The 12,266-nt window shown below is 39.5% G+C and overlaps 1 protein-coding gene across 15 annotated transcripts in view; it reads right to left on the bottom strand.

Moving 5' to 3' along the window:
- Positions 1 to 12,266, bottom strand: part of SNAP91 (synaptosome associated protein 91) — a 70,477-nt gene that overhangs the window by 17,408 nt on the left and 40,803 nt on the right. For 4 of the 15 annotated variants that reach the window (XM_052781610.1, XM_052781608.1, XM_052781607.1 and 1 more), the window contains exons 14-21: positions 10,677 to 10,691; positions 10,361 to 10,531; positions 4,082 to 4,189; positions 3,305 to 3,562; positions 3,020 to 3,097; positions 2,842 to 2,913; positions 2,295 to 2,378; positions 1,335 to 1,418 (exon numbers count right to left, since the gene is read on the bottom strand). In XM_052781610.1, coding sequence (XP_052637570.1) covers positions 1,335 to 1,418; positions 2,295 to 2,378; positions 2,842 to 2,913; positions 3,020 to 3,097; positions 3,305 to 3,562; positions 4,082 to 4,189; positions 10,361 to 10,531; positions 10,677 to 10,691 — 870 coding nt within the window. The remainder of the gene's footprint in view (positions 1 to 1,334; positions 1,419 to 2,294; positions 2,379 to 2,841; positions 2,914 to 3,019; positions 3,098 to 3,304; positions 3,563 to 4,081; positions 4,190 to 10,360; positions 10,532 to 10,676; positions 10,692 to 12,266) is intronic. The other 11 variants (XM_052781611.1, XM_052781612.1, XM_052781609.1 and 8 more) reach the window with 10 other exon arrangements.

Below are 12,266 nucleotides of genomic sequence, written 5' to 3'. Positions count from 1 at the left end.
CATATACATTATTATTATCTAAATTACTTCTACCTTCCTGCAGCACAACTAGGCGATGCCCACACTTAAAGCAGGTACTAGAAAATGTGTCCTCTTCTGAGATGGCTTCAGCGTGCAAATACCCACCTGTATCAACTCACAGCACTTAGAGCAGATTACATACTAAGGTATCTCACTTGCAGTATGTATTCCTCATACAACGGAGGACTTCTCACGAGCATATAAAGGCAAAACATGCAAAACATACACAGGGCTGGATTTTGATATGGTGTAAGCTGGCATGAGAGACCTTCAGACATACAGACAGCAACTGACGTCAGGGCCCATCATACCTAGAGTGGTTAGCAGGTCCATAAAAGGCAGACTATCACTCCAGCTCAGAATTAAAGCCACAAAGGTACAACATGAAGCTAGCAATCATCTTTGGAGTTCATGAAGGATAACCTACGAACCAATTCTGCTGACAAATTCACCTTTCAGAAAGATGGGGGAAACTAAGCCAAGTCTTCCTCAAACCAGAAGTGCATTAGTTTCCTTTAAAAGTGAGGAAGACATGCTGGGATCTCATTCTCTACAAACTTCAAACTGCAATGGGAAGGAGTCACAACTGTTTAGCACAATCACTATAGCCACTAAAATACACGGTATAGCACAAATTTTGGAGAATGGTACAAACAGAATCTGGCTGAAGCTGCTTATCTGTAGGATGAAGACTACAACGATACAGTTATTCAACCTTTGAAATAGGGTGTGGCAGTGATGCCACAATCAGCACTAGCAGAGACCTCATCTCACCCAGTATAAAGGAGAGGGTCTCTATCACTTCTATGCCCTTGTGCTCAGAAAAGCTCTTTCTCATCACCCCACTCTCCTTGGCTAAATGCAAGACTGCTGCCAAATTATTTATTCAAGCTCCTAACATTTAAATGTGTAACCTGCCTCAAATCAACCAAGAAACGAAGATGAATTAGCAGTAAGGAACAAGCAGCATAGCCTGCAATACCGCTTAAATACTGCTACGGTCAGCCAAAGAAACTTTAGGTATACACTCCTATTCAGTGAACAGTACATTAAAATAAGGCTTGTGTAGGAGGTAGGAAAACAAAGAGCATAGGAAGAAGATAATCTAGGAAGTTAACTTGTACTGCAGTATAGTGCCTCCATTATAAATCACTGTAGTTTTAATTTAAGATGTCTAAAGTACTAAGAAATCTTGTGAACAAGTATTTTATTCCACTGCAAAAGTCCACATACACCCAAGGAACATAAAAGATTTCAAAGACCATTTCTTTCTTTTGCATTAAAACAACAAGTTTTTAGAAGTTCTTTATTACCGGCAAGTAGGTCTGCAGAAGCTGAGGAACTAGAAGCAGCCTGGGTTGCTGGCTGGGGTTCAGAAGCACTACTTCCAAAAGCATCTAAAGGGAATTCCAGAAAGCATCAAGAAAAGGTAAAAATTTCAATATTAAATGCATCAGTTCATCACTTATTATAAACAAAAGATGACAAAAGGATCACCACTTCATTCATCAGAAGAAGAAAATGAAAGTGCTTGGCCATCTTTATTGCAGAGCAGTACCATGGATACAAAGTTCGGGTGGAAAAAAGGAGGTGCAACAAACCAGCCCTTGAAAGAAATCTCTGTTCTTTTAGTTGGGCCTCTTTTCAGAAAACCCATACGAACCACAGTGTTCTAGACAAGAGGGTTAAGCCCTTTGGAGATGAATGCATCAGATGAGAGTTTGGAGTAATTCCAGCCAGAACCTACTGACTCACATAAGTCTTTTTAGAGGAATATTTCACTAATGTTTGAAAATTCACTGCTTTAAGCAACATTCCTGTTCCACAACACTCCTAGAGTTGGTTGTGCCCATCCTAATTTCCACCTTGTCAAATCCAACAAAGATCCTGTGATTCAGATACCCAGGTTGAGACAAGCCACCCTCAAAACTTCAGCTGCTTTGAGAAACGGAACTGAGAGAAAACAACATGACCATGGAGAGTTGCAAAGAAGAAAAAAAGAAGACAACAGACTTTCATTGGACCTCTGAGGAAGAGCCATACATGCATTGACTGAAGACAGAATGGCAAGTGTCATGACAACAGAATGACCACACTGACAGCGTATTTGCAGTTCGTTATTGTGCAATACGAAGAACTGGACATGCTAGTCTTAGCTGTAATGCTACACAGAAAAGCTGTGAGAATGGGAAACCTGCAGCTTTAGCAAAGCGCAAAGGTAATTGAAATGAAGTGATTCAACTCTGAAGTGGTGAGGAAAGAAAAATACCCACCACCAAATAGGTCAATCACACCTGAAGAATCCACCTTTGCTGGAGAGGCAGTGGGTAGAGGAGAGGGGGCTGCAAATGCATCCACTGCAGTAAGCATAGGATAAATAATATTTAGTATCAGCAAGGCAACAATGATAGCTAAATATTTCAAAGCCACATGGGCTCCACCAGTTAGAACCACAGGGTTGGTAAATTCAGGTAACAGTCTTCAGAACTGCAAACATAAAGTGTTACATTTCTCACACAGCAACTGAAAACCACAGTACTTTAAAGAAAGCATTGCTTATTAAGAATTTTCTTATGCTTAGAGGAGGATTTACTCTCTCAACAACCACAGTACTTACTTAGCTTCAGTGTCAGCCACTTCATGGTTTGCATCTTCAGCAACTGCACATCTTGTGACCAAAGCATCAAACCCACAACTTAGTATTTCAGCTTAAAGATGTAAATTGGCAATAAGTCCTTTTTTTTTTTTTTTTTTTAAATCTTGGGGGAAAAAACCAAACCCAGGAAGTCTGTAGGATGGCCTGCCAAAACAAGCACTCACCAGATAAGAGATCAGCAGTGAGAGAACTCTCAGGCACAGGGGAAGCTCCATGTGGCGGAGATGAAAAAGCATCTTCAGAAATGAAAGAAAAACCGAGGAGAAGTAAGTATCACTCAAGTCAGTTTACACCATCACACAGCATCAAAGCAGCAGAGTATTAGAAGAATTCTCTCTTTACCTGTACCAAAGAGATCTATGCTAGGAGTAGCATCTGGTTTAGGTGCTGCAGGTACATCAGGAACAGACTCAAATAAATCTAAGGCCAAGAACACAACACGTCTTTAACTCGTTTTTGAAAGGCAGTACTGAAAGCAGAACTTTCAAGTTTTGTACATTGTATTTGGAGTTAATAGGCTCTCTGGTTTGAAAGCCTAGCACACAGCATGCATGCAACAAGGATTTGTTTGTTCTGTACTCCTGACAGATCAATCCACCAGAATCAAAGAGTTAAAAACAAAATTACCACCAAAGATATCTAGAGCAGGAGGAGCGGAGGTGGTGGCGGTAGCAGAAGTGGTGGCAGTAGTGGTAGTGGCAGTAGCTGTAGTAGCAGTAGCAGCAGCAGCAACAGCAGCAGCTGGAGAAGGAGTTGTTGCAGGAACTGGAGTGGCTGCACTAGTTGTAGGGGTAACTACAGGAACAGCAGTCTCTGTTGGCTTCATAGCAAAGAGGTCCAGCTCAGGAGCAGCCTCTGCGCTACCTTCGGATGGGGCAAAGGGGTCTTGTAAAAAGGAGAGGGGAAATATATGTGTATGCATACTTAGGATCAGTGAGGGAGGAAGTCAAGAACAAAGCAACTACAGGCAATGCACATACTGCAAATACACGCACGCACACACAGGAGGTTGCTCTACATCTAGCTTACTTATCCAGACATGTTACTTATGTTTTTCCAAAATAAAGACCATCCGAAAGGCTGAGCAGTCTAGTTACTAAAGGGGAGAACTTTCACAGGCTGTTTGACAAGGCCAAAAAAAGACAGAAATATGACAAAAGAATATCCAGTTTAGCAGGTTACTGCTTACAAAACTCAGCACTGACAGAATGGTTTATTAGTACTACAGAATAAGCACAAAGTTACTGGGACTCGGAAACAGGCAGTTTTAAGCATGCTCTTCAGTCTAAGATTTGTTTTGACCAATTGCAAACACTATGAAAATTTCAGAAAAACACACTGCCATGTAGTTTATACAAAAAAACAGCAAAACAAGAGACTATCATCTAATGACATAAAACCCACCATTTCCTGAACATGCATCAAGAGCTGCTGCTACAGGGGTTGGGGTAGCTGGTGCTGCTGCCCCTTCAGCTGCTGCAGGGGCTTCCCCAGGAGAAGCTGCAAAGGCATCTTGGGTGCAGTGTAAGAACAGAAATTAAAAGGAAAAAGGATAAAGAGAAGAAAAATATAGTAAAAGAACCAAGTTAAATTGCACAGGTAGATCCCCTTATACAACATGAATGTTGTTACTCTGACAGCAAGACAAGTCACACAGCGCAAAACGCTTTGCCTCTCCCCCAACCCCACACGAGCAGGTTCTAGACAGGGTTTGAAGATGGAGCTTCTTGCATTGCCCACAGGAAGTACAGTGAGTGTAAAAGAAGGCATTATTCTCATTGTATAAGGGTTCAGAGCAGCATGCTCATGTACTACCCAAAATTAACTAATGAAGAAAGAGCAGAGGTATGGCAGTAAGTTGGTGTTAATAAAGATATTAAAAACTTGCATGCTCAAAGCCTGTAATACATGTGATTAATCTGCAACTGTGAATTTATTTGCATAGTGCTTTGCAAACTTAAGCACTGCTACGAATAACAATCCAATTATTTTGGCAGAGATCTGCATCTACCTTTTCTAGTTTTTGAGCCAAGTCAGTCATGCAACATCTGAGAAATCAAACTTAGTTGTTTCTTAACAGTATTCCAATCGGATCTTTCTGAAGCCATAACCTGATGCATAGGTTATAATTTACTCAGCTTCCTTCTGACAGATCAAGAATGTTCATCTTAACTACTGGCCAGCCACAGTTTGTGTCTCGTTCTTTTAGGATCACCTCTAGGCCAATCAGTCAAGTCAGTGAAAACAACTGTTTAGGGGTTTTGGAACAACTCGCTCATGAGGTTTTTTTGACTGTTGTTTTTTTTGTTTGCCACTTGCTAAGTGGTATGTTTAAATTTCAATCTCTGAACTTTTACAGCATCATTCCTAGGCTTAAACCACCATCTGTAGCTCTTAATTCCATGAAGTAGTCCTAATGGACAGTGCCATTTGGACTATCCTCATAGGCAAGCATTTTCTTCACAAAAAGACTGCACGATTAAGATTAAATACTTCAAGATGCTCATAAATGCTATTTTTCTACTGCTACAAAGTTAGCAAGTAAAAAAAAAAAATCTGTTGGGGAATACTGCAATTGCACTGTCAAACTAGTACAGGAAAAAGCTTAACATGCTTTAACTTGAGTGTCAATTTTAAAATGAAAACAACCATTTTAAAAACAAGTTTGTGCCAGTTAATCTAAAAAAGCTCAAAAGAACATGCATTGAAACTTCAACAGAAGAGGTGAAAGCCAATTACTCTTGTACAATAGAATTAAAATGAGTTAGTAGCAAAAAAAGGCCTGCTAATAAGCCATTTCAAATATAATTCTATTTTTCACGTAACAGGGTTCAACAACAAAACTGGATGGCAGTTGTCCAAGTAAAAAAATCATAATTAGTCAAACATCACAGTATTGTATGTATACCAGACACTGGCATACACCGCGTAGAAGAAATTCAACACAGAACTGGACTGAAGAGTTTTGAATTGTACTACTTGAGAATACGCTATGGGTATTGTCATGTGTGTTGGGTTTTGCTCTACAGGGCCAGCTTTCAGATGGAGGGTCACCCTGGGCTCTTTCAAAAGAGCACACTTCTATCCTCACAAACTTGTAGGCCCAGAAGTCAGTCAACACTACTTACAATTATTTCCCAGTATGAAAGGATAGACTCCAGATCTCATATAAAATGGGATTTCAGAATGCATAGAGTTAGTCACTAGTTCTATGTTGGGACCACTTCAGCTTCCAAGTAACAACTATTCCTGTCCAGATGTAGACTATTGAAGTTCCACATGCAACAGCCATAGAAATTCAGGAGAGCCCAAATTCCTTCCAGCCCATAGATGGAAGGGAACAGCTAGCTTGGCACCAGCTTTATTATTTATTGCCACTTCTGAATAAGGTTGTTGCCAAGCAATATGATTTTCTTTAGCATCATACTTGGGTTAAATGGCAGGTGGGATAAACACCTAAGGTCTTAATGGAATCTAAAGGAAAAACACAATATTAAGAACTTCAAATATTAGTTACTCTGAGAAGTTCAAGAAACCTACATGAGCATACAGACAAACCAACCTGAACAGGTGACCCTACAACTCACAGTTCAAACCAAGGGTTCATTGGTTTGTTTTGGTTTTGTTTTTTTCACTAAATGTTTATCAAGTTCTTTGAAGCCTTTCAAAAGGCTCTGCTGCACCTGCACAGATGCCTTCTGCTAAAATCTAGCATGACATGCAGAAATGGATACAATTAACTACTACATATTTTATTAGTAAAAAAAAAAAAAAAAAAATCGGACTGTTTATTTTCTTTTTTGTTCCTCCATGTTGGCATAGTAACCCTACTTTTGCATACCCAGAACTGTAAGAGATCTTATCCCTTTAAAGCAGTTACTATATTTACTTAATTTATGCCACTTCCTTACATTTGTGCATCTTCTGCTTCAAAAGTGAATCTAGCTTTTGCCTTCTAGAATCAAGTAGCACATGATCCTCATGGGTTTACAGACAGCCTGGAAACTTAAAGAGATGTTGCTGAAACCTTTGCAAGTTCACACTGCATGGAACACCTATTAGGAGTGACAGGTATGTATTACGTACTGCATAACATTTAAATTATTAAATAAAAATAGTTTTTACTGAAATGATGTGCAAACAAGGGCATTTTTCAGTTCTGAAACACTGAAGTAGTGCTTCAATACATCTTGTCTGCAGCAAAATAAGTGTTCCTGAAGAGTGATCTGTTTAATTCACAAATTGAGGCTTTATTTGATGCCATGGCATCAACACATGACAAAAGTTACTCACACATGATGATGCAGCTGACTTATAATCATCTAATGTATTATGCAACATGTGAAACAACCCTATGGAAAGTCACAAGTGTAGGAAAGATCATAGAACTAAAGTGTACAGGTGAAAAGAATTTTTTTCTGTTTCCACATTTTCTCCTGTTCAGTCAACCTTCATTACTTTTTGATATGGAGAACCTGACCTGAGTTAACAAGAAATATTCCACTAGGCTTAGTGCTAGGAAAGAATCATAATTATGGGATATTTTTGTTGTTGTTGTTAATTTTTAAAATAAGCACTAGTTTGCTATACCAGCATGTTCCAGCATAAAGGTCATTCATTAGCCCTCAAGTGCCAAAAAGTCTTGATCACTTTGCCTTTAATTTCTTTAAAGGGAAAACCATAGTTCTGCCCGCTTACAATTCATGTCATCTGAATGTCTAATAACTGACATTTGCACAGTGTCTGCCATGGCTTGTTACTTGCACCGCTTACAGTGTAATCACACAACAGAATATAACTCAAGAGCACATCACTAGCATCCAAAAATACTGTGTCCAAATTCTATTATTGAGATACATGGCATTTCAAGATATTTCACCTTTCTTCTACCTTTATGTTTCTCCCTCTCAGGAATTATTCCAGCTGCACTTTGAAAACAACCTCGTCTTGTTTATCTTAGAAACAAGATAAAGAATTGTTCAAGTTGGCCCAGGTAACTGAAAGCTCGCCCATTAATCAAATTGAATTCTTCAAAAAAGTTATGCTGGATCAATCCTGCATTTCTCATCTGCTTTCCAAGACCATGTTAGAGATGAAGACATAATGCAAAACTGCTTTTCCTCTTAAAGACAAAGCCCAGTCGTAGGCAGCATGCAGGCTCCTATCAGCTAAAGTACTAGTGATAAAGTGCAAGAGAGTAACAGACAACAGTCGTTCCTGCCAAGTCTCCTCTTCTGCTTCTTCCATCAACTTGGCTGCCTTTTTCCTGCAGCTTTCAGCTTCCTTTCCCTACCTAGCCACTCCCTGAAGACTCTACATTCTTTCTCCCAAGATCACTGCTCCTGTACTTTCCCCTACTACACCCCACCACAAGGAACCGTGTAAAGCCACTAAGAACTGGCAAGCTGGAAAAAGTTAAGGTGACCTTGAAGACTGTATCTCTAGCAGACCTCAAAGGTCAAATACCTGCTTATTAAGTGTAAGCATGCGTAGCGCTAAAAAAGCTAGAGAGCAACAGTGTCTGCCCAAAAACTACTGCTTCTTGCACTGTACATAGTCTTAAAGTAACAAGGAATGTTAGTATGGGACACAACTTACAGCACAAGCTTCAGATAAAAAACAAAAAAGAAACAAAAAAACTCCACCAGTAGAGAGGTGGAAGTTCAATATGGACTCCATGACTTTAAAAGGGTCTGCCCTGTGGGTGTCTTGAACGCACTGCAGAAGTATCTTCACTGCTGAGTGTGTTTAGCGATGTTTCTTCTTGAGAACTAGAGGTTTTCTGCTATTGCAAATAATAAAACCTTGCTTTGTCCTGAAGTGTTCCAGGAAAAAGTCAGTATTCGTCTAATATACAATCCACTTGAGATTTATAGTATTTGAGCAACAAAATACATTCTTTTTAAAAGAAGAGATCAAGTCACGGAAGTCTGGATACTGCAAAAGTAAAATTCTTTCCACATTGGAGGATGAAGGCAACTCCACTTCTAACGTGTGCCACTGAGTAATCTAATGATCAGTTACATCTCTAGAAACTAAAAGCATCCAGCTTTTGCCACTTGATAAATATGTAAGTAGACTCATGAGTTGGTAGCAGCCATTTTTTCCAGGCACGGAACAGTGGAAAAGGTAGAAAAAAATAAGGGTATATCTTGCTGCTGTAGTACTGGAAGAATAGGCAAGGGTAGGTGTTTTTCTAATCCCGTTGCAAGTTTACAGTGATTTCTAGCCATTTAACTATTGTTTAATTTTTTAAAAAGTTATATATCTATGCTAAATTAATAATGCAATTTGAAAGTGCTGCATCCAAGACTGGCTCAACCCCAACATCTACACACCAGAAGTTTCACACACTGTGCATCTGCAGGGGTGTTAATGAGCACAGGCCTTGGCTTCTGCAACAGGCTTCTGAGAGTAACCAACATCAGACTCTCTCTTGCTTCTAGTGGTGTCCAGAACCATTGCCCACGACTATTTTAAAATTGCTTCTGAACTGCCTGATCCTGTGGCACTTGGACTATTATCCATCTTTGTAAAAGGAACGGTTAAGTAGCAGGTAGCAGTTGTACTCCTTTCTTACAGCTTCTCAGCAGTTTTATTGGGGGTATCTTGGAGCTGTCTGTTGAAAGCAGTCCTAAACAAAGCTTCTAGATGGGAACTTTCAGTCTTTAGAAACACCTTTATAGTCCAACTGTTTATGTATAGAGCTCTCCAGCACTCCTGTCACTAGAAGCGATAAACACACTCCACAAAGAACATACTTGCTGTCAAAACTGAATTCCAGTAAGTTATTACTAATTCCTGACATCCACTGTCATGCTGAAAGTATGCAACAGAGGAAGAGAAAACTAGAAAAATACAGTGGTCAGGTGATCTTAAACATAGTTAATAGTTTGTAAATCAGAAGATTTTTCCATTAACCTGGGCTGGTATAGTGTTGAAAAGAAATGGCAATTTCTGACATGCTGTTGAGAAGCCTCCTGCTCCGTGGCAATGATAAGAAAACTGACAACATACAGGGGGAAATTTATCCTTACTTAAGAGGTTAGCAGCTAACATTAGAGCCTGAAAGAGCATAACTAAACTATATGTTACCTGTACATTAGTTGTATAGCTGGCATTTAGTACAAGGTCATTGCCACTTTAATTTACTATTATGCTATGTGAACTAAAACCCAGACTCAAGAATGCTGAAATATACTAATTTCAGCTGGCTCAATACTATATTTACAGGAAATATCCAAAAGAAACACAACACAGCTCAAGTGTGACATGTAATGAAGGGGCAGGAAGCTGCCGCATCCATCCTCAACTGTGAAAGCACAACTGCTTTTCCCAGAAGTTGTAGTACAGTGCATAGTTATTGAATAATGTGGAAAGAATACCTGCTCACCCCAGTGTGGACCTGAAAACTAATGTTCTGAGCTGTTCAACCATAAGGTAAGTCAGTCTTAAGTGCGTACAGTTTTCCATTTCCATATATATGCAGAGGAGGCCATTAGCTAAAAGCACAGCAAACAAAGAGGTAGTTGGACAGTTTACATTTCCTGTTCCATCTAGCATCCAACACACAGGCACCTCTGGTACAGTTGATTAAATCAGAAGCCTTATTACAACACTGAACGCAACATTGCTTCATCTACCTTATGAGCTGGTGTAGAGCACTAGAGCAACCAAACTAACCTCCAAAGAGATCCACTTCAGCAGTGGCAGCAGTAATAGTTGTAGTTGTAGCAGCAGCAGCTGAAGTAGTTGTAGTATCAGTAGTTGCAGCAGTAGTTGCACTAGGCTCTGGGGCAAATGGATCTGAAATCTGTGGCTCAGAGGTAACACCGGAAAGTGCAGCCAGATTATCTATATGCAACCATATAATGAAGATCAAACAGGAAAAGTAAGGGGAAGAGGGAGAGAGACCACAATCACTTCACTCCAGAAGGTTGGAGCTTTTAATAAGGAGTCTTAACATTCAAAAGTCTTAGAAATCAAAAATATTACTCACCCTCTCCCAAGAGGTCTAGTGATTGTCCATTAAAATGACCGCAGAATAAAGAAACAGATCAATTAGTAGAACTGCCAGATTGAAGATGTTCATTAGCCATATGTTCATTCTCTAAGTGACACATCTATGTTAACATAATTTCTGCACTCGATTTTCCAACATTCAAGAAGTTATTGTTACGTGACAAAGCTCATTCCGTTTAATAGCTCTATTTAAAACAGAACCAGTACGTAAGTTTCACGTATTTGATAAGTTCCTTAATATCTAATCAGCAAGATGTTCAGACACTGGTAGTATTTACCACTTCTGTCTTATACAGCTGATTTTCTTTTCTTAAACTGTAACAGAGAGAACCAAGTAGTGGCCTGTAAGCACTGACAGGAAGGTCTCCTACCTTTCACTACCCCAGGGTAAAGCCAAGAATCACTTCTTTAGAAGTTCAATTCACTACTATACTAATTCTCTCTTGCATTTGGCTTAGCAGTGTGAAAGTGAGACCAGCAGTAGGTAGACTTCTTTGAAGTTTATGAACAGCTAACATCCCCCAAGAACATTGAAAATTTTAAATGCAAGTTCCTGGGCCTAACAGCACACAGATTCAAGACTTTCACCAAGTAAAAGCATACACGGGAGGAGTGAGCCCCAATGAACCCCAATGCTCACATATAAGTACAGTAAACAGGCATAGTTGAAGCTTATTTAAAATCAATGAGCTATTAGCAGAACATACTCAGATCCCAAAGAGAATCTCAAGATTATTCTGCTTAGTTGCACATATTTTCTAAACCAATGTAGTCAGAAAGCAGTCAAAATCAACATTAGAGTCATTAAAAGTAGACAGAATTTAGCTTACTGTTCTGCCAAAGGGAGCTGTTGTGATCCACCCATCAGCCCTAGAACCCTTCACAAAACTGACACTAAAGCCAGGGTACTCTAGCAGAGAGCAGCTTGCAAATATAGTGTTAAGTTACTTCAGAATACAATACATGGCATCCCTACTGCCCCAAGCATATTCTGAGACAGACAGGCTGTGGTTGTTGTACTTAAGACAACTGGTACAACTGTTTACAAAAAAAAAAAAAAAAAAAAAAAAAAGAAAAAAAAAAGAGGTGAGCAGCTCCTCCTTGAAAACTTTTCCTGCATTTGTGATAGAGGAATACTATGCATAAAGCATACTATGCAGAAACAACCACCTCTGTCAACACTTGCTATGAGGAGTATGAATGATTGCCAGCCTAAGCAGGCTGGCTCTGTTCCAACTTCGGTTCCTTAGTCAACTCTTTCTGGAAGCCAATGAAGCATCTTTAATGACAGACTTTCCTACAATTTGATGTCCTCTGAGATCAGTCAGATTGCGCTCAAAGACAGAGGAAGCTTTGCCTACACAAAAAACAACTATAAGCTATAAAAACCTGTGAAAACTAACCAGTTTGGCCTATTACATTTTTATACTGCAGTTACAATAGTCTGAGCTCCGCAACTACCTATTTACTAACCAGTAGCTCAGTGTTGCTCCTAGATTCATTGTACATGTAACAGGGTCATGGGTTCATCTGATCCACACTGAACAGCAAGCAGAGAGTCCAGATG

The sequence above is a fragment of the Harpia harpyja genome, chromosome 3 (assembly GCF_026419915.1).
Source record: "Harpia harpyja isolate bHarHar1 chromosome 3, bHarHar1 primary haplotype, whole genome shotgun sequence".
NCBI lineage: Eukaryota > Metazoa > Chordata > Aves > Accipitriformes > Accipitridae > Harpia > Harpia harpyja.
This window is presented reverse-complemented; position numbering and strand designations above follow the sequence as displayed.